Here is a 22,723-nt window from a genome sequence, read left to right on the forward strand (position 1 = left end):
TGTCCCAGTCCATAGATTCCCTCTCTGAGGCTTCTCGGACCATCGCGCAAGCTCTACGCCTGCTGCCGACGCTCGCCCAGATTCCCGCGGACCCGGCGCAATTGCTTCCGGAGCAGGTGAGCCCCGTTGCAGGGTCCTCCTCTGCTGCTCAGAAACGGACCCGCCAGGTCTCGTCCTCAGACTCTTCCCAGGTTTCACCTTCATCCCCAGGTCCAGACCGTCAGTCCTCCAGGGAGGCTTCTGACTGCTCCGAGGATGATTCCGATGCGGTACCCCTGCAGGACTCAGAGCAGGCGGCCGATATTCGGCACATGGTAAATAGCCTGATAGAAGCAGTAAACCAGACCTTGAAGGTACAGGTGGACCCAGTCTCCTCCCAGAGCACCCAGATCTCCTTTAAGCGGGTGAAGCGGGCCCAGAACACATTCAGCGGACATCCAGAATTCGCTGAGTTACTGCGCAGCCACAGGCAACAGCCGGACAGGGTATTTACCAGCGGTAAGTCCATCGATTTGCATTATCCCTTTCCTGAGGGTCTTCGAAAGGATTGGGCAGGTTCCCCTGTGGTCGACCCCCCAATCTCCCGCCTGTCTTCTCACACAGTCCTTCCACTCACTAACGGTACGTCTCTCAAAGACCCTACGGACCGTACTATTGACAGGTTGGCCCGTTCCGCCTTCGAGGCAGCGGGCTCATCCCTCTCTCCGGCCTTCGCCTCGGTTTGGGTTGCGAAGGCCCTGATGTCCTGGGCGGACACGCTACGCTGCGGTCTCCGCGCCATTCCTGCCAATCCGGACCTGGTTCCCAACGCCTCGCAGATTTCCCTCGCGGGTGAGTACTTGCTTAATGCAGCCCTGGCGTCTGCAAGTTGCGCGACCCAGGCCGCCAGCAACAATGTGGCCATCCGTCGAGCCCTTTGGCTCCGGTCCTGGAACGCGGATGCGGCCTCTAAGAAGTCACTAACTTCCCTGCCCTTCCTAGGGGAGCGTCTCTTCGGAGATAGGCTGGACCAGCTGATCTCCGATGCAGCGGGAGGAAAGAGTACACCTCTCCCCCAATTGCGCCCCAAGCGCTTCCAGAATCGGCGCCCCACCGCTCGTTTCCGGCCCTTTCGCAGCTTCAGCTCCAATCCCCAGCCGCGGAAAAGCCGCTCTCCTCCGAGAGACAGGAAGACCCCGTCATTCAAGACCAATCCCGCCTGGCGTTCACGCACCCGCCAGTCCACGAGATCCTCTTCTGGTTACCGCCGTCGTTCCTCCAAGTGACTCGCGGTCGGCGCGCAACAGCGCCAGACTTGTGGGAGGGCGTCTGTCTCGTTTTCAGCATGTGTGGATCCCCCTGACCGCCGATGCCTGGGTCAGAGAGATCATCACATCAGGCTACAAAATAGAATTCGAGGCAAAGCCACCGAGACGTTTTTTCCTATCTCGCCCTCCCGAGTCTACCGCGCGTGCTCGCGCGTTCTTTCACTCCATAGACTCCCTCCTCTGAACCGGAGTCGTGGTACCAGTCCCTCCCGCAGAGCGTTTCAAGGGGTTCTATTCCAACCTTTTCGTGGTCCCCAAAAAGGACGGCTCTGTCCGTCCCGTCCTCGACCTAAAGCTTCTGAACAGGTCGGTGAGACCTCGGCCGTTTCGAATGGAGTCACTCCGGTCCGTCATCGCGTCCATGGAGGTAGGCGAATTCCTGGCATCGCTGGATATTCAGGACGCCTATCTTCACGTCCCGATAGCCACCTCTCACCAACAGTTCCTCCGTTTTGCGATAGCGGAAGATCACTTCCAGTTCACGGCTCTTCCCTTCGGCCTCGCATCCGCACCCAGGGTCTTTACGAAGATCATGGCTGCTGCCATGTCCGTCCTGCATGCCAGGGGTGTCATGGTCATCCCGTACTTGGACGATATGTTGATAAAGGGCTCTTCCTTCGAGGACTGTCGTCTTGGGGTTCAGGTCACGATCGACACCCTTTCACGGTTAGGGTGGCTGATAAATCGGAAGAAGTCCTCTCTGATCCCGGCCCGTCGGATCACCTTTTTAGGCATGGTATTCGATACCATCCAAGGGCGAGTTTTCCTCACACAGGAGAAGATCTCCTCCCTACAACGAGGACTCCGCGCTCTCCGGCGTCAGCGCCAAGTGTCCATCAGGTTCGGCATGCGAGTCCTCGGTCGTATGGTGGCGGCGATGGAAGCGGTACCCTTTGCACAGTTCCATCTCCGGCCCCTCCAGCTGGCCTTGCTGAAGAAGTGGGACAGATCTCCCTTTTCTCTGGACCGCAGGTTTCATCTTTCGCCGGAGACCCGCCACTCCCTCCGTTGGTGGCTCAATCAACGCAACCTCGCATCAGGGAGGTCTTTCCTCCCGCTCCATTGGAAGATAGTGACCACCGACGCCAGTCTCCAGGGCTGGGGAGCAGTGTTTCGACATCACACAGCGCAGGGCCGATGGTCACCGAGAGAGAGTTGCCTCCAGATCAACATTTTGGAGATAAGAGCCATCCGACTAGCCTTGCAGCAGTTTCGGCACCTAGTACAGGGTTGCCCGGTCAGGATCCAGTCGGACAATGCGACGGCGGTGGCGTACATCAACCACCAAGGCGGCACAAGAAGTGTCGGGGCGATGCGGGAAGTCAAGAAGATCTTGCACTGGGCCGAGTGTCATCACTCCCTGATCTCAGCGGTACACATCCCAGGCGTGGACAATTGGGCGGCGGACTTCCTCAGCAGGGAAGGCCTCGCCTCCGGAGAATGGTCCCTCAACCGGGAAGTCTTCAACCAGATCTGCGACAGATGGGGAGTTCCGGACGTGGACCTAATGGCCTCCCGGTTCAACCGTCAGGTTCCGCACTTTGTAGCGCAGTGCCGCGACCGCTTGGCTTTAGGAGTCGACGCCCTCACCCTGTCATGGAGCCAGTTCAGTCTCCCGTACATCTTCCCTCCGCTCCCTCTAATTCCGAGGGTCCTCAAGAAGATCAAGGCGGAAGGGATACCGGTCATCCTAGTGGCTCCGGACTGGCCCAGGCGAGCATGGTTCGCGGAACTAACTCAGCTCCTCGCGGACGCTCCGTGGCGCCTTCCAGACCGTCCAGATCTCCTGCAGCAGGGGCCTCTCTTCCATCAGAACTCACAGGTCCTAAATTTGACGGCCTGGCCATTGAATCCTGGGTTCTAGCTAAGGCTGGCTTTTCCTCAAGAGTGATTCAGACAATGATTAGGGCCAGGAAGCCATCTTCATCAAAGATTTACCACCGCACGTGGAAGGTTTTCTTCAGGTGGTGTGAAGAGCAGAATATTTCTTCTCCGCTCGCCTTCTCCCTTCCTTCCCTATTGGCATTCTTGCAGTCAGGCCTAGATGCGGGTCTCTCGCTCGCAACACTAAAAGGCCAGATATCGGCGTTATCAATCCTGTTTCAGAAGCCACTGGCCGCTCGTTCACAGGTTAAGACCTTCATCCAGGGAGTGGCCCACCTGGCACCGCCGTACCGTCGGCCTCTAAAACCGTGGGACCTTAATCTAGTCCTAGGGTCACTTCAGGGCTCCCCATTCGAGCCCTTGCGAGAATCTTCCCTTTCTCACCTGTCTTGGAAGGTGGTGTTTCTTGCCATCACTTCTATTCGCAGGACGTCAGAGCTGGCAGCTCTCTTGTCGTTCCCCCTTTTTGATTTTTCACCAGGACAAAGCGGTTCTCCGGCCAGATCCCGCTTTTCTCCCAAAGGTGGTCTCCCCGTTCCATCTTAACGAGGAAATCGTCCTTCCGTCCTTCTGTCCTGGCCCCTCTCACAGCTTGGAGAGGTCCTTGCACACCCTGGACCTAGTGCGTGCACTTAGAATTTATGTCTCCAGAACCGCGCCGTTCCGTAAGTCAGATGGTCTGTTTGTTCTCCCTTCTGGTCTCAAGAAGGGTGAATCGGCATCCAAGGCCACAATTGCCAGATGGATCCGTTCCGCCATATCAGAGGCCTATCGGATTCGGGACAAGTCTCCGCCGCGGGGGGTAAAGGCGCACTCTACCCGCGCAGTGGGAGCCTCTTGGGCGATTAGGCATCAGGCGTCGGCCGACCAGGTCTGCAAGGCCGCCACCTGGTCTAGCCTGCACACCTTTACTAGGTTCTACCAGGTTCACACCCAAGCATCGGCAGATGCTATTTTTGGGAGAAAGGTCTTGCAGGCAGCAGTTGCACACCTGTAATAGGGTGGCAGCATTCAATTATAGTGCAAGCCCGCCGAGGGAGGTTGTTTGTTTTTCTTCCTCTGCGGGTTTTTCGGTATTCCCACCCAGGGACTGCTTTTGGACGTCCCATGGTCCTGTGTCCCCCAATGAAACGATAGAGAAAGTAGGATTTTTGTGTACTCACCGTAAAATCTCTTTCTCTGAGTCTTCATTGGGGGACACAGCACCCACCCTGCTTGGTTTTTTGGTTGATTCAATTGCATTTGCCGGCTATTTTTTCAGTGGTCTTATGTTCATAGACCTCTTGTTCGCACGGCTGCATTGTTTTAGTTACAACTTGTGTTTATGTATGGTGATTCTGGTACTCCTCCTACTGCTTGTGCACCAACTGATCTGAGCCCGCCTCCGGCTCGGGGTGTATGCTGCTAGGGAGGAGCTAACTTTTTTATGTTTACTTAGTGTCAGCCTCCTAGTGACAGCAGCATAACCCATGGTCCTGTGTCCCCCAATGAAGACTCAGAGAAAGAGATTTTACGGTGAGTACACAAAAATCCTACTTTTACACGCTGCGACATCGCTAGTGATCTCATTAGCGATGTAACACGCCAGATCGCACACACGATTTGCCGAGATCGCACATGTGACCGGCGCTACAAAAAATGACGTATGTGCGATCTCGGCAAATCTTATCTGCGATCTAGCGTGTCACATCGCTAACGAGATCGCTAGCAATGTCGCAGCGTGTAAAGCACCCTATAGACTTTGCTGGGGAATCAGTCATGCAGTTTTGAGCCCAAAACTGCACCCGAAAAACGCGCAAAAACGTCGCGTAAAACGCACTGTGCGCACATAGCCTAAAGAGTATATAATTTACTGGGCTGTGTTTTGCTTGTTCAATAAAATTAGTGTTTTATCAGCAGGAGATTACCACTACAGTACAACTGGCATCCTAGCCCCATCATGCCCCAGCACTGATTAGCAGTTTTTTGTCACTATACATTGTATACAGAAAGCTGTGGCCTGGGATTATAAACAGATCAACATCTGAGCCCTGCAGCAGAAAACATATTGTGATTTTTATCATAACTGCTGCATCCAGTAATCTAAATGATGCATCACTGTAATCGGAGTCCCTGTCTGTACCGCATGCTGCTGTCAGATTAGATAGCAAAAACCTGCTGACAGATTCCCTTTAAACAATAGGTCATTGTTTGATGGTACATTTCCTTTAAGATGCAGATCTCCAGGCACTGTGATGGGTGTGATAGATAGATAGAGATTATCTATCTATGTATCTAGATAGATATGTAGATAGATAAATAGATATGTAGATAGATATATATATAGCCGTGCCTATGTATGCAGCTTTCAGGCAATCTACGAACCACTTAGCGCTGCAAACATGTGTGTCCTCAGCTATTCTGCTGTGTCTGACCATAAGCAGAAGCCTTTCTATTGGAAACTGCTAACTGTAAGAGCATCAGTTGCGTTATTCTAACGATCCCCCACCCCCCGACTCTAGTCCTGCTGTGAGTGTAAGAAGAGTGTCATCATACTGTAATCTGATCCTGTGATCGGACCACAGCTGCAGAGGAGAGGGAAGGATTAATCTCCCTATCTCCTCCATTATCAGCTGATATGATTATCGCACTGCACTCCGGTGTCATCCAAGTGCAGTGCGATGTTTCTCTCGCACCCATAGACTTGTATGGGTGGGAATGAAAACAAATCGGATTCTACCTGCAGCATTTCTCGGTGCGATTAGCAATCCCTTAGAGCAACATTGGTCTGAGTGGAATGTGATTTATCGATTTATTATTTTTATTGCATTCTACTCGCTCTGTTTTACTCGCTGTGTGTCTTCACCCTAACACTGTGTCCAGGATACTATGTCCTTATCAGATGTAAAGCCTCCTATCAATTGTAAATGATGTTACTTCCCATAACTCATAAGATGCTTACTTTGCTGTTTTACAGTATGGAGGACAGGAGCATTTGGATGTTCCCCCTGCAGAGCTACTTCTAGCTCAGACGGAGGATTACGTGGAATACTCCAGGCATGGTACTGTTATTAAGGGGCAGGAGAAAGCCATTGCCCGCTCCAAGTACGAGGAAGATGTTCTCATAAATAACCACACGGTAAGTGACGGACACTTTCCAATGATAAAGTTGCCGGGCGGTGCTATAAGCGGTGATTATAAACTTGCATTTACTATTCTTGTCCTTTAGCGTTTAGTGTCCTGCATTATTGTTGTCAGTAGCTTAAACTAACAGTGTATGGATGATAGTTATTAGAGCTGGTCCATATATAATAAATAATAGGTGATATATTCTATATATATTGTGTGATTAGTTCTGGTAACCCCCCCCCCCCACTGTCTGCGCTTTTTGCTCTTGCTTTGGTTTGCTTTATACTGGCAAAAAAGTACTTACAACAGGGTACATGAAAGATCATCATAAGTAGAAAATGCTGTAACCTAAAAGGAGTTCTCTTACCTTGTGCCATTGACCTGTTTAAGACTCTACGCACGGATTTTGCCGTGGAAAACCTGCGGATTTATCTGCATTTTCTAGATAAATCCGCAGGTTTTAGCAAGTACAGACACTCCCCATGTTATCCTATGGGACATGGGGAGCGCTGTGTCCATGCTGCGGTATGTGCAGCTGCGGAATATGCTGCAGATTTCCCGCGGTCGCACGTAACTACATGTTAATTATTCCTGGAGATAGAGATGGAGATGGAGGCCGGGACTTCCGCAGGTTTACCGCAGATATTTCGCTGCAATGGATAGCTGCGGATTCCGGGGATCAGCTGCGGGAAACCTGCGGATGTACCTGCGGATATATCTGCGGGTACATAGTCCCGTGGACACATAGCCTTAAAGATAGATAATGAAGATCAGATCTTGTGCGTGTCCAGTACCTTCTTCTGTCATCTGCTAGCAACTCTGATCACTGTGTAGCAGCTGCTCCTGGGCACTGCAGATCCGCTCCTGTCAGTTTGAATAGAAGCTGATCTGCGGTGCCCGACCACGGCCACTACACACTGAAAGAAACTACCAAAGCTGATTAGTGACGATACCAGGTGTCAGATCCCCACCAGTCTGATATTAACAATGAGAAGGATAGCTCATCAACATCATTTGACCAAGAACACCAAATTTCTTTGTCGCTCCATTGGGAGACCCAGACAATTGGGTGTATAGCTTCTGCCTCCGGAGGCCACACAAAGTATTACACTCAAAAGTGTAACCCCTCCCCTCTGCCTATACACCCTCCCGTGCCTCACGGGCTCCTCAGTTTTATGCTTTGTGTAGAAGGAGGCACACATCCACTCACACATCTCCATTTTAGTCAGCAGCAGCTGCTGATTGTATCGGATGGAAGAAAAGAGGGCCCCCACGGGGCCCCCGGCATGCTCCCTTCTCACCCCACTAAGTCGGCGGTGCTGTTAAGGTTGAGGTACCCATTGCGGGTACGACGGCCGGAGCCTCATGCCGTGTTTCCTTCTCCATCCCTGAGGGCTCTGGTAGAAGTGGGATCCGAAGCGGTCATCCAGGTTCTGGGACCGTGCTCCCTCCGCAGCCCCTGAGGGAATCTGCTGGACAGGAGCTTATCTATCTTCAGGGACAGGGCCCTGCATCCACGAGGTACTCTGTGTCCCCATGGGGACTGTGTATGGAGCGCCTGGTTCCCGGACGCCGCAACTGTCTGCTGAATTGTGAAGACCGGGGACTACCGCGCCGACCGCGCCTGCTTGTCGGCCGCGGTATTAAATTTAGTCCCCGGCTTCATCGCGGCCTAGTGGCAAACTCCCGCCCCCGGGCCTGTCTATCAGAGATAGGGGCGGGACAGCCGACCTGACGTCGGATGTGAGGGCCAGGGCATCCTGTGTGCTCCCTCCCCCCTCACTGATCACTGTGGGGACCCCAGATTCCCGCACTTTTCCTGACGCCGCCCACCCCTCCCCTGAGAGCTCCGGCAGCCATCTTTAGGACGTCCATCAATCAGGTGTTGGATTTATCTCCGCCGCCTCCACCTATAGAGGAGTCGGCCTCTCAGCAGGAGAAACACCAGTTTCGGTTTCCCAAACGTACACGGAGTGCATTTTTCGATCACTCTAACTTCAGAGATGCTGTCCAGAAGCCCAGAGCGGTTCCGGACAAACGCTTTACTAAGCGCCTTACTGACACACGTTACCCCTTCCCCGCTGACGTAGTTAAGGGTTGGGCTCCATGTCCTAAGGTAGATCCCCCAGTCTCCAGATTGGCGGCTAGATCCGTGGTTTCGGTTGCAGATGGCTCATCACTAAAAGATGCCACTGACAGGCAGATAGAACTCCTGGTGAAATCCATCTATGAGGCCACGGGAGCGTCTTTTGCCCCGGCTTTCTCTAGTCCCTTCCACGACAGCATAGGAGGTTGTCTCTCCACGCCCTAATTGGGACAGGAAGTTCAAGAGGTTTAAAAGGACCCTCCCACCTCCCACAGCCAGTGTCTTTCCTGTCCCCATGGGGCATGGAGAGGTTTTGTTTTTTCTCCTATGCTGTGGTGGCCGGCGAACTGCAGTATATATTTTTTTTTTTTTTTTTCCCCCTATTACCTTCAGCCGGACGGCATCGGTCGGGCCTTCACCGCTCCTCCCTTGCTGTTCCCTCACGCTGTGGGGGACCGCTGCTCCAGCCTTCCGGATCCTCCTGAGGGGTGATGCAGGCTGTTGAGCTCCCCGGCCGGCGTCCTCCCTGAGCCGCCGGCCGCTTCCCGCATGCACGCTGCCGGAGCGATCCGGAAGTGCTCCCGGAGGGACTTCCGGTCGAGCGCTTCCGGTTTGCGGAGGCAGCGTGGAGGCACGCCGACTGTGACTCGACCTGCCCAGGACCGGATGCGGGAGGCGGGGAAACGTGCACCGTCACTGGGGAGGCAGGCCCTTGTCCATAAGGGCTGCCACGAAGACATCAGATCATGGTAAGACCGTGCTCCCTGTCATGTCTTCCGCTGCAGCTGCCTCTGCAGAACCCAGTGTGCCCCCTGCTACTGTGAGTATGGAGGGGAATGGTCCCTCGGACATAGGTCTTATCAGTTGATTTATGGCTCTCTGCTCTGTGTTTTCTAGGAGGACAAGGCCACCAAGAAAACTGACAGAAATGAGAAATCAGAGAAGCCTGAGAAGTCAGAAAAAACTGACAAGTCCGATAAGCCTGATAGGCCTGACAGAGTGGACAAAATTAAAAAATGTCCCATCTGTATAAAGAAGCTCCCTGCAGTATGGGATAAAAAGCTTTGCCAGCAATGTACGGACCAGGTTATTAGGGCCGAACAACCATCTCTGATAGATGAGTTGCGGTCCATGATGAAACAGGAGATTAGGGCCTCACTGGCTTCTCTCCCTGTGCCTGACCCTGTTCCTGGCCCTGTTCCTGGCCCTGTTCCTGGCCCTGTTCCTGGCCCTGCTCCTGGCCCTGCTCCTGGCCCTGCTCCTGGACCCTCTCCTCCAAAAAAGAGGAGACTCCAGTCGACCCCTTCTGATCAGGAGGACGCTGATTCCACCTCTGAGGGTCCTGATGAAGGATTTCCATCTGGGGGGTCTGACCAGTCCTTTCTTTTTCACTCAGAAGAGTTGGGGGGTCTTATTGAGGCAGTTCGGAGCACTATGGGTTTAGAGGAAGTGCAGTCTCTTCCTTCAATCCAGGACGAAATGTTTGCTGGCCTGAAGTCAGTCAAACAGTTGGGATTCCCAGTTCATGCCAATATATTGGATATTGTCTCTCAGGAATGGGAATGTCCTGAGAGGCGGGTACGGAGTGACCTTAGGCGCCGGTTTCCTCTGGAACCTTCGGGACTACATTGGGAGATCCCAAGAGTAGACGTTCAGGTGGCTAGGGTAGCTAAGCAAACGGCTCTTCCCTTTGAGGATACTTCCCAACTGAAGGATCAAATGGATAGGAAGGTAGAGGGCCTGATGAAGCGGTCCTGGGAGGCATCGTCTTCCTCTATTCAAGCCAACATTGCCTCCACCTGCGTATCCAGGTCCCTAATTAGGTGGTTAGACCAGTTGGAGGCTCATATTTCCCAAGGGACCCCTAGGGAGGAATTACTGGAATCCCTTCCCTTGCTTAGGAAGGCTTCCTGTTTTCTGGCAGATACCTCGGTGGAATCTGTCCGCCTGGCAGCCAGGACCTCGGTGCTTTCTAACTCTGCCCGACGTGCCCTCTGGCTTAAGGCCTGGAGTGGAGATTCCACCTCTAAAATGAGGCTTTGTTCCCTTCCTTTTAAAGGGGATTTGGTGTTTGGACCTGCCCTGGATGATATCCTGGACAAGGCGACTGATCGTAAGGCCTTGCCCGATCCTAGACCTACCAGGAAGCGGTCCTTTCGTCCCTCGATGCCTCAGGCCTCCCAGCCCAGAGGGAAAGGGAAGGCAGGCAGGTGGAGCTATCCCAAAGGTAGAGGGAGAAACATCCTCATCCCTCCACATCAGCAACGTCCTCAGCAGGACAAGCAGTGACTCGGCCCGGGTGGGGGGAAGACTCTCAGCGTTTCTTACCCAGTGGCAGTCCATAACCTCTTGCCAATGGGTTCTGAAGATCATCTCGGACGGTCTTCTCATAGAATTCCTTTCCCCCCCTCTTCCGGGTCTCCGAGTCACTGCGCTGGCATCACCGGGTTCACAGTCTCTGTTGTACACAAAGATTTTAGAGTTAGTGCACTCGGGGGTCGTTTCCCCAGTCCCGAGTCGGGAAGAAGGGGTAGGACACTACTCCCGTCTCTTCCTGGTCAAGAAGCCATCCGGCGACGTCCGTATAATTATCAATTTAAAAAGTCTAAACCGTCAGGTCAGGTACCGGCGGTTCAAGATGGAGTCGGTGAAATCAGCTATTCCCCTGATAGGTCTACACCACCAGATGGCCTCTATCGATCTGAAAGATGCCTACTTCCATGTACCCGTCCATCCGGGACACAGACAATACCTCAGGTTTGCGGTGCTTCACGGGGAAGAAGTACTTCATTTCCAATTCAATGTACTTCCCTTCGGGATCTCCTCAGCTCCAAGGATCTTTTCCAAGATCATGGCAGAGGTGGTCGCCTTCATAAGATTGCAGGGTATCTGTCTAGTTCCGTATCTGGACGACTTTCTTCTCATGGCTCCGTCTGCTCCAACCCTCCGGAGCCATGTGGAGAGGTCTTTGGGAATCCTTCGGTCTCTGGGATGGATTCCCAATCTCAAAAAATCACAGTTAACCCCCTCCTCCACTCGGCAGTTTCTCGGAGTGCTGCTGGACTCCGACAGACAGGCATCCTTTCTCCCAGAGGGCCACAGGATAGCTCTGTTATCCAAAATCTCAAAGCTCCGCAGGCAGGCTCGCCCAACGCTTCGAGCGGCTATGTCAGTCCTGGGTTCCATGACATCCTGCATCCCCTCGGTCAGGTGGGCTCAGGCCCATTCTCGGTGTCTCCAGGATCATATCCTGGCACATTGGGACAGACTCCCGTCATCCCTAAACAGAAGGTTTCGCCTCTCGGAGTCCGTCTCCTCATCCCTTCTCTGGTGGCTGAGTCCCGCCAACCTGCAGGTGGGGGTTGCCTGGACTCAGAAACCCCTGGTTACACTGACCACAGATGCCAGCCTACGTGGATGGGGGGCAATGGTGGCAAATTCCCCATTTCAAGGGGTCTGGAGTCCTTACGTCAGCTCCCAATCCTCCAACTACCGGGAGCTCAGGGCAGTCAGGGAAGCCCTCCTTGCGGCTCAGGACCTCGTCCGGGACTCTCACGTCCTGGTATATTCAGACAATGTCACAACAGTGGCACATCTCCGCCATCAGGGCAGTACACGCTCAGGCGCCCTGAAGTCGGTATCCTCCCGAATCTTTCAATGGGCAGAACAATCTCTGCTCTCCCTTTCTGCGGTCCATCTGAAGGGCTCCCTCAATCTTCAGGCGGATTTCCTGAGTCGTCGGGATGTTCATCCAGGGGAATGGAGCCTGGATCAGGCAGTGTTCTGCTCTCTAGTGGCAAGGTGGGGTGCACCAGAGGTGGACCTCTTTGCCTCAGCAGGGAATCGCAAGGTCGCAACATATTTCTCCCTGAACCCAAGGGACGAGGCGTTAGGGGTAGACGCTTTCTGCCACAGTTGGTCCTTTCGCCTCGCTTACGCGTTCCCCCCTCTTCCTCTTCTCGCACGGGCCCTGAGGAAGATCAGAGACGAGGGGATCCCAACTATACTAGTAGCCCCTCTGTGGCCCCGGAGGAGTTGGTACAGCCTGGTCATGACGCTAGGAATCGACGGCCCAGTCCTCTTAGGTTCGGACCCCAGCTTACTGTCACAGGGTCCGATTTTCCATCCGACTCCTCAGAAACTCAACTTGGCTGCCTGGCTTCTGAGGCCCGGGCACTGAAGGCCCAAGGGCTTTCTGACAAAGTTGTGGCTACGCTGCAGAAGAACCGTAAACCTGTGACTAATAGTATATACAACAAAATCTGGAAGAGATTTTCCTCCTGGTGTGGTTCTCGGCCTCCTGACCCTCTTCGGCCTAATATTGCGCAGATTCTGGATTTTCTCCAGAGTGGTTTAGACTTAGGTCTTAGGCCTAGCACCCTGAAAGTTCAGGTGTCAGCACTCAGTGCAGTCTTTGACACGGCTCTGGCAGATCATCGTTGGATCCGTCGGTTCTTTGTGTCCGCTAGTAGACTCTGTCCACGTCGGAGGGTCCTGACGCCTTGCTGGGACCTCAATGTGGTCCTTACAGGACTATCTCAGTCTCCGTTTGAACCTCTGTGCTCTTGTAACATTCGTTCCCTTTCTCACAAGACTGCTTTTCTTGTGGCTATTACATCTGCTCGCAGAGTCGGCGAACTTCAGGCTTTGTCTGTTAGGGAACCTTACCTGACCATCAGAGATGACAGCATTGTTTTCCAGCTGGACCCTTCCTTCCTTCCCAAGGTGGTTTCGGATTTTCACCGTTCGCAGTCCATCGTCCTGCCTTCCTTCTGTCAGAATCCTCGGACTCCGGGTGAGGAAGTGTTTCATTCTTTGGATGTCCGTCGGATAGTGTTGCACTACCTAGAGGTTACTGCTTCTTGGCGCCTTGATTCTAACCTGTTCATCCAGCCCTTTGGCCGCAATAAGGGCAAGAAGGTGGCTAAGAGTACAGTCGCCAACTGGATTGTGCGAGCAATTAGAGATGCATACATCGCTCAGCATCTCTCTCCACCTACTGGATTCACGGCGCACTCCACCAGGGCTACCTCTGCCTCCTGGGCCGAACGGGCAGGGGCCTCCCCTGAGCAGATCTGCAAGGCGGCTACGTGGTCTTCGCTCCATACCTTCACGAAGCATTATCGTCTGGATCTGGATTCCAACAGGGATTTGGCCTTTGGCAGGAAAGTCCTGCAGGCTGTGGTCCCCCCCTAGGTATCAATTCTTTGGTATTCCTCCTATGCTGTCGTGGAAGGGACTAGAGAAATAAGAATTATTCTTACCGATAATTCGGTTTCTAGGACCTTCCACGACAGCAGGTAATTCCCTCCCCTATGTATTCATGTATTCCTGAATGTGTAGTACTTCTCATATGCTATGGATTCTTTGTAAGACACTGGCTGTGGGAGGTGGGAGGGTCCTTTTAAACCTCTTGAACTTCCTGTCCCAATTAGGGCGTGGAGAGACAACCTCCTATGCTGTCGTGGAAGGTCCTAGAAACCGAATTATCGGTAAGAATAATTCTTATTTTGCAGCCGTGTGGGCACTCCAAGCTATCTCAGCTTGTCTGGCTGAGATTAATGCGGTCACACGTACGTCTGCTCCGCAAGTTGCATCTTTAGCCTCTCAGGCGTTGGCGTTTTCTTCCTACGCCATGAATGCAGTCCTAGACTCTGCTAGCCGTACAGCGGTGGCATCCGCTAATTCTGTGGCAGTCCGCAGAGCCATGTGGCTGCGCGAATGGAAGGCAGACTCGGCTTCCAAGAGGTTCTTAACCGGTTTGCCGTTTTCTGGCGAGAGATTGTTTGGCGAACGATTGGATGAGATTATTAAGGAATCCAAGGGAAAGGACTCCTCCTTGCCCCAGTCCAAACCTAAGAGACCTCAGCAACGAAAAATACAATCGAGGTTTCGGTCCTTTCGTCCCTCCGCCAAGCCACAGTCCTCTCCGTCCAATAGACAGGACAAAGGCCAGAGGAACTCCTATGCGTGGCGGTCTAAGTCACGCCCCCAAAAGACCGCCGGAGGCACTGCTTCCAAGGCGGCCTCCTCATGACTCACGGCATCCCCGAACCGCATCCTCGGTCGGCGGCAGGCTCTCCCGCTTTCGCGACGCCTGGTGGCCACATGTTCAAGACCGATGGGTGAGAGACATCCTGTCTCACGGTTACAGGATAGAGTTCAGCTCTCGTCCTCCGACTCGTTTCTTCAGAACCTCCCCGCCCCCCGCGCGAGCAGACGCACTTTTTCAAGCAGTGGACGCTCTGAAAAAAGAAGGCGTCATGACCCCCGTTCCCACTCAGGAACAGGGTCGCGGTTTTTACTCCAACTTATTCGTGGTACCAAAGAAAGACGGATCATTCCGTCCCGTTCTGTACCTCAAATTGCTCAACAAACACGTGAGCACCAGACGATTCTGGAATCTCTCCGCTCGGTCATCGCCTCGATGTCACAAGGAGACTTCCTCGCATCGCTCGACATCAAGGATGCCTATCTCCATGTGCCGATCGCACCAGAACATCAACGCTTTTTGAGTTTCGCCATAGGGGACGAACACCTTCAGTTCGTGGCATTGCCCTTCGGCCTGGCGACAGCCCCACGGGTTTTCACCAAAGTCATGGCATCCGTTGTGGCGGTCCTGCATTCTCAGGGGCACTCGGTGATTCCCTACTTGGACGATCTCCTAGTCAGGGCACCGTGTCAACACAGCCTTACCGTCGCTCTGGAGACCCTCCAGCAGTTCGGGTGGCTCATCAACTTCCCAAAATCCAAGTTGACACCGACCCAATCTCTGACCTATCTAGGGATGGAGTGTCATACACAGTCAGCGGTAGTCAAGCTACCACTAGACAAACAGCTGTCACTGCAGGCAGGGGTGCAATCTCTGATTCAGACTCAGTCTCACCCCTTGAGACGCCTCATGCACTTCCTGGGGAAGATGGTAGCAGCGATGGAGGCAGTGCCCTTCGCGCAATTCCATCTGCGGCCACTCCAGTGGGACATTCTCCGCAAATGGGACAGGAGGTCGAACTCTCTCGACAGGAACGTCTCTCTTTCCCTTGCAACGAAGACGTCCCTTCAGTGGTGGCTTCTTCCCAATTCTCTATCACAGGGAAAATCCTTCCTGCCCCCAACCTGGGCTGTGGTCACCACGGACGCGAGCCTGTCAGGGTGGGGAGCGGTGTTCCTCCATCACAGGGCTCAGGGAACCTGGACTCCGATAGAGTCATCCCTTCAGATCAATGTCCTGGAGATAAGGGCAGTGTATCTGGCCCTACTGGCTTTCCAGCAGTTGCTGGAGGGCAGGCAGATCCATATCCAGTTGGACAACGCCACTGCCGTCGCATACATCAACCACCAAGGCGGCACGCGGAGTCATCAAGCCTTCCAAGAAGTCCGGCGAATTCTGCAGTGGGTGGAAGCTACAGCATCCACAATCTCCGCAGTTCACATACCGGGCGTAGAAAACTGGGAAGCAGATTTTCTTTGTCGCTCCTAATTGGGAGACCCAGACAATTGGGTGTATAGCTACTGCCTCCAGAGGCCGCACAAAGTACTACACTTAAAAGTGTAAGGCCCCTCCCCTTCTGTCTATACACCCCCCCGTGGGATCACGGGTTCCTCAGTTTTTTGCTTTGTGCGAAGGAGGTCAGACACGCACGCATAGCTCCACTGTTTAGTCAGCAGCAGCTGCTGACTATGTCGGATGGAAGAAAAGAGGGCCCATACAGGGCCCCCAGCATGCTCCCTTCTCACCCCACTTTCTATCGGCGGTGTTTGTTAAGGTTGAGGTACCCATTGCGGGTACGGAGGCTGGAGCCCACATGCTGATTCCTTCCCCATCCCCATTAGGGTTCCGGGTGAAGTGGGACTTTACCGGTCTCCAGGCACTGAGACCGTGCTCCATCCGCAGCCCCTGGAGAAGCCGCTGGATATGGAGCTGAGTTTCGTCAGGGACAGACCCTGCTCCGTCAAGGTACTCTGTGTCCCCGTGCATACCGCGCGCACACCGCAGCATGGCTGGGTGTGTTAGTGCGCCGGGGACATCAGCGCTGCTGCGCTTGTGCCATTTCCTCACTACAGCTTGGCTGAGTGGGTAGACTTAGGGCGAACGGTCGCGCCGGCCGCTGGGGTCAGTCACACTGCGACGCGGCTGGGACTTGTGGTGCGCTGGGGACTTCCGCGCTGGCCGTGCATATATCACGGCCGCGCTTATTACTACAGTCCCCGGCTTTTGCGGCCTAGTTCGTCTCGTTCCCGCCTCCGCACCTGCCAGTCAGGAGGAGGGCGGGACGCCGTACAGAGCATCAGCGCTGAGGGCTGGAGTCTGTTTTACATACTCCAGCCCTCACACCAGGCACAGTAGGACGCAGTTTCCCGCACTTTGTCTGTGGCACGCCCACGGTCCGCCCCTCTTCACAGGACGCCGGCAGCCATTCCTGTCTGCACGCTGAGCTGGAGAGGGGAGCCTGGGAGACCCAGACACGGGATTCTACGACCTCATACCCGCTTTTCAGCGGGCGGTAAGCAGCCCTCAAGGGCTCACCCCCACTTGTGCCGTTGTGTACTTGGTATTTTGTGTTTGCAAATACTTTTCACTGTACGGTCGCTGGTGATTCTCGGCTATATACCCTCCTAGATTGCAAGGAGGCAACAGCATGTCGTCCGTTAAACGCAAGGGTGCCAAGGCACAGACTTTATATGCTGCCTGTACCGCATGTGGGGCTACTCTCTTGCTCAGCCGGGGCCTCTACTAGACGTGACCCAGGGTGTACCACCTGTGAATGCTGTCCAGGTGACAGGAACGGAGTTTGCAGCTTTTGCTGATAGATTGTCTATGACAATGTCTAAGATTCTTGAAACATGGCAGTCTAGACCAGTAACTCAGACCACGGACACTGTTGAATCATTGCTCCCTGGTCCCCCTCAACTGGAACACTTCCGGGCTCCGGGGGTGTCACATGCACCCCAGGGTGCCGGCTCTGACTCGGACGACAGTCCCAGACAGCCTAAGCGGGCTCGCTATGAGGGGCCCTCAACTTCGTCTCACTGGTCAGGATCCCAGCGGGATGAATCTATGGGTGATGAGGCGGATGTAACTGATCAGGATTCTGATCCTGGGACCGCTCTCAATCTGGATACACCGGATGGTGACGCCATAGTGAATGATCTTATAGCGTCCATCAATAAGATGTTTGTTAGATATTTCTCCGCCAGCTCCTCCTGAGGAGGAGTCAGCTTCACAGCATGAGAAATTCCATTTCAGATATCCCAAGCGTAAATTAAGCTCTTTTCTGGACCACTCTGACTTTAGAGACGCAATCCAGAAACACCACGCTTATCCCGATAAGCGGTTTTCCAAAGGGCTTAAAGATACACGCTATCCTTTTCCCCTTGACGTGGTCAAGGGCTGGACCCAGTGTCCCAAGGTGGACCCTCCAATCTCCAGGCTTGCAGCTAGATCCTTAGTTGCAGTGGAAGATGGAGCGGCACTTAAAGATGCCACTGACAGACAGATGGAGCTCTGGTTGAAATCCATCTATGAAGCTATTGGAGCGTCGTTGGCGCCAGCATTCGCAGCCGTATGGGCACTCCAAGCTATTTCAGCTGGGCTTACACAAGTCGACACTGTCACACGTACATCTGCTCCGCAGGTGGCACCATTGACCTCTCAGATGTCTGCATTCGCGTCTTACGCGATTAATGCTGTCCTAGACTCTACAAGCCGTACGGCGGTGGCGTCAGCCAACTCCGTAGTTTTACGCAGAGCCTTGTGGTTGAGGGAATGGAAGGCAGATTCTGCTTCCAAGAAGTGCTTAACCAGTTTGCCTTTTTCTCGTGACCGATTGTTTGGTGAGCGTTTGGATGAAATCATTAAACACTCCAAGGGTAAGGATTCATCCTTACCTCAACACAGACAAAACAAACCCCAACAAAGGAGGGGTCAGTCTGGTTTTCGGTCCTTTCGAGGCTCAGGCAGGTCCCAATTCTCCTCGTCTAAGAGGACTCAAAAGGATCAGAGAGGCTCAGATTCTTGGCGGACTCAATCACGCCCAAAAAAGACAGCAGGAAGAACAGTCACCAAGACGGCTTCCTCATGACTCTCAGTCTCCTCTTTCCGCATCCTCGGTCGGTGGCAGGCTCTCCCGCTTTGGCGACATTTGGCTGTCACAGGTCAAAGACCGTTGGGTGAGAGACATTCTGTCTCACGGGTACAGGATAGAGTTCAGCTCTCGTCCTCCAACTCGTTTCTTCAGAACTTCTCCACCGCCCGACCGGGCCGATGCTCTGCTGCAGGCGGTGGCCGCTCTAAAGGCGGAAGGAGTGGTGACTTCCGTTCCTCTTCAGGAACAAGGTCACGGTTTTTACTCCAATTTGTTTGTGGTGCCAAAGAAGGACGGGTCGTTTCGTCCCGTCCTGGATCTAAAGTTGCTCAACAAACACGTAAAAACCAGGAGGTTCCGGATGGAATCTCTCCGCTCCGTCATCGCCTCAATGTCTCAAGGAGATTTCCTAGCATCAATAGACATCAAGGATGCTTATCTCCACGTGCCGATTGCGCCAGAGCATCAGCGTTTTCTACGCTTCGTTATAGGAAGCGAACACCTGCAGTTCGTAGCGCTACCTTTCGGGCTGGCGACAGCCCCTCGGGTCTTCACCAAGGTCATGGCTGCAGTAGTAGCAGTCCTGCACTCGCAGGGTCACTCTGTGATTCCGTATTTGGACGATCTACTTATCAAGGCACCCTCTCAAGAGGCATGCCAACACAGTTTGAACGTGGCACTGAAGACTCTCCAGAGTTTCGGGTGGATTGTCAACTTTGCAAAGTCAAATCTAACCCCGACCCAATCACTAACATATCTTGGCATGGAGTTTCATACTCTCTCAGCGATAGTGAAACTTCCACTGGACAAGCAGTGCTCGCTGCAGACAGGGGTGCAATCTCTCCTGCAGGGCCAGTCGCACCCCTTGAGGCGCCTCATGCACTTCCCAGGGAAGATGGTAGCAGCAATGGAAGCAGTCCCTTTCGCGCAGTTTCATCTGCGCCCTCTACAATGGGACATTCTCCGCCAATGGGACGGGAAGTCGACGTCCCTCGACAGGGATGTTTCCCTCTCTCAGACAGCCAAGGATTCTCTCCGGTGGTGGCTTCTTCCCACCTCTTTGTCAAAAGGAAGGTCGTTCCTACCCCCATCCTGGGCGGTAGTCACGACAGATGCGAGCCTATCAGGGTGGGGAGCAGTGTTTCTTCACCACAGGGCTCAGGGTACGTGGACTCGGAAAGAGTCCACCCTTCAGATCAATGTTCTGGAAATCAGAGCAGTCTATCTTGGCCTGCAAGCCTTCCAACAGTGGCTGGAAGGCAAGCAGATCCGAATTCAGTCGGACAATTCCACGGCGGTGGCGTACATCAACCACCAAGGGGGAACACGCAGTCGGCAAGCCTTCCAGGAAGTAAGGCGGATTCTGTCGTGGGTGGAAGACACAGCATCCACCATATCCGCAGTTCACATCCCAGGCGTGGAAAACTGGGAAGCAGATTTTCTCAGTCGCCAGGGCATGGACGCAGGGGAATGGTCCCTTCACCCGGACGTGTTTCAGGAGATCTGTCGCCGCTGGGGGATGCCGGACGTCGACCTGATGGCGTCACGACACAACAACAAGGTCCCGGTTTTCATGGCACGATCTCACGATCACCGAGCTTGGGCGGCAGACGCCTTAGTTCAAGATTATTCACAGTTCCGGCTACCTTATGTGTTCCCACCTCTGGCACTGTTGCCCAGAGTGCTCCGAAAGATCAGGTCCGACTGCCGCCGCGCCATTCTCGTCGCTCCAGACTGGCCAAGGAGGTCGTGGTACCCGGATCTGTGGCACCTCACGGTAGGCCAACCGTGGGCGCTACCAGACCGTCCAGACTTGCTGTCTCAAGGGCCGTTTTTCCATCTGAATTCTGCGGCCCTGATCCTGACTGTGTGGCCATTGAGTCCTGGATCCTAGGGGCCTCAGGTTTATCTCATGAGGTGGTTGCCACCATGAGACAGGCTAGGAAACCATCCTCCGCCAAGATCTACCACAGGACGTGGAAGATATTCCTATCTTGGTGCTCTGCCCAGGGAGTTTCTCCCTGGCCATTTGCATTGCCTATTTTTCTTTCCTTCCTGCAGTCTGGGTTGGAAAAAGGTTTGTCGCTTAGCTCCCTTAAAGGTCAAGTCTCCGCGCTATCCGTATTTTTTCAGAAACGCCTAGCGCGACTTCCTAAGGTACGCACGTTCCTGCAAGGAGTCTGTCATATCGTCCCTCCTTACAAGCGGCCGTTGGAGCCCTGGGATCTGAACAAGGTTCTAATCGCTCTCCAGAAGCCGCCTTTCGAGCCTATGAAGGAGATTTCCTTTTCTCGGCTTTCACAGAAAGTGGCTTTTCTAGTGGCGGTCACGTCTCTTCGGAGAGTGTCCGAGCTGGCGGCGTTATCTTGCAAATCTCCCTTCCTGGTGTTTCACCAGGACAAGGTAGTTCTGCGTCCAATTCCAGAGTTTCTTCCCAAGGTGGTATCTTCCTTTCATCTCAATCAGGATATCACTTTACCGTCTTTGTGTCCGCATCCAGTTCACCAATTCGAAAAGGGTTTGCATTTGTTGGACCTGGTGAGAGCACTCAGGATCTACATTTCCCGCACGGCGCCCCTGCGCCACTCGGATGCACTCTTTATCCTGGTCGCTGGTCAGCGTAAAGGGTCGCAAGCTTCCAAATCCACCCTTGCGCGGTGGATCAAGGAACCAATTCTTCACACCTACCGTTCTGCTGGGCTTCCGATTCCATCTGGACTGAAGGCCCATTCTACCAGAGCCGTGGGTGCGTCCTGGGCATTACGGCATCAGGCTACGGCTCAGCAGGTGTGCCAGGCGAGTCTGCACACTTTTACCAAACATTATCAGGTGCATACCTTCGCTTCGGCGGATGCCGGCCTAGGTAGACAAGTCCTTCAGGCGGCGGTGGCCCACCTGTAGGAAAGGGCTGTTTGACGGCCCTATCACGAGGTATTCTTTTACCCACCCAGGGACTGCTTTTGGACGTCCCAATTGTCTGGGTCTCCCAATTAGGAGCGACAAAGAAGAAGGGAATTTTGTTTACTTACCGTAAATTCCTTTTCTTCTAGCTCCAATTGGGAGACCCAGCACCCGCCCTGTTTTTTCTTAGGGATTTTGTTTTTCGGGTGCACATGTTGTTCATGTTAATAAGTTCAGTTCTCCGATGTTGTTTATCGGATTGAATTTGTTTTTGAAACAGTTATTGGCTTTCCTCCTTCTTGCTTTTGCACTAAAACTGAGGAACCCGTGATCCCACGGGGGGGTGTATAGCCAGAAGGGGAGGGGCCTTACACTTTTAAGTGTAGTACTTTGTGCGGCCTCCGGAGGCAGTAGCTATACACCCAATTGTCTGGGTCTCCCAATTGGAGCTAGAAGAAAAGGAATTTACGGTAAGTAAACAAAATTCCCTTCTTCTCAGTCGTCAGGGCATGGATGCGGGGGAATGGTCCCTGCACCCAGAGGTGTTTCGAGAGATCTGTCGCCGCTGGGGAACGCCGGACGTCGATCTCATGGCGTCACGGCACAACAACAAGGTCCCGGCCTTCATGGCACGATCTCAAGATCACAGAGCTCTGGCGGCGGACGCATTAGTCCAGGATTGGTCGCAGTTTCGACTGCCTTATGTATTTCCTCCTCTGGCAATGCTGCCCAGAGTACTACGCAAGATCAGGTCCGACTGCCGTCGCGCCATTCTCGTCGCTCCAGACTGGCCGAGGCGGTCATGGTACTCGGATCTGTGGCATCTCACGGTGGGTCAGCCGTGGGCGCTGCCAGACCGCCCAGACTTGCTGTCGCAAGGGCCGTTTTTCCATCTGAATTCTGCGGCCCTCAACCTGACTGTGTGGCCATTGAGTCCTGGCTCCTAGCGTCGTCGGGTTTATCGCAGGATGTCATTGCCACTATGAGACAGGCCAGGAAACCGACGTCCGCCAAGATCTATCACAGGACTTGGCGGATTTTCTTGTCCTGGTGTTCTGATAAAGGTTTTACTCCCTGGCCTTTTGCCTTACCCACTTTTCTTTCCTTCCTTCAATCCGGAATGGATAAGGGGTTGTCACTTAGTTCTCTCAAAGGGCAAGTATCGGCACTCTCAATATTCTTTCAAAAGCGCCTGGCCAAGCTTCCGCAGGTCCGCACGTTCCTGCAGGGAGTTTGCCACATAGTCCCACCTTCCAAGCGCCCGCTTGAACCCTGGGACCTTAACAGGGTGCTAACGGCTCTTCAGAAACCGCCTTTTGAACCGCTGCGTGATATCTCCTTATCACGTCTTT

At 53.7% G+C, this 22,723-nt stretch overlaps 1 protein-coding gene across 2 annotated transcripts in view; it reads left to right on the plus strand.

The window, feature by feature from the left end:
* SLU7 (spliceosome associated SLU7) overlaps positions 1–22,723 on the plus strand; it is a 159,348-nt gene that overhangs the window by 111,968 nt on the left and 24,657 nt on the right. For both annotated transcript variants that reach the window (XM_075344437.1, XM_075344438.1), the window contains exon 12: positions 6,148–6,309. In XM_075344437.1, coding sequence (XP_075200552.1) covers positions 6,148–6,309 — 162 coding nt within the window. The remainder of the gene's footprint in view (positions 1–6,147; positions 6,310–22,723) is intronic.

Source organism: Anomaloglossus baeobatrachus, chromosome 4 (assembly GCF_048569485.1).
Source record: "Anomaloglossus baeobatrachus isolate aAnoBae1 chromosome 4, aAnoBae1.hap1, whole genome shotgun sequence".
In the NCBI taxonomy this organism is placed as follows: domain Eukaryota; kingdom Metazoa; phylum Chordata; class Amphibia; order Anura; family Aromobatidae; genus Anomaloglossus; species Anomaloglossus baeobatrachus.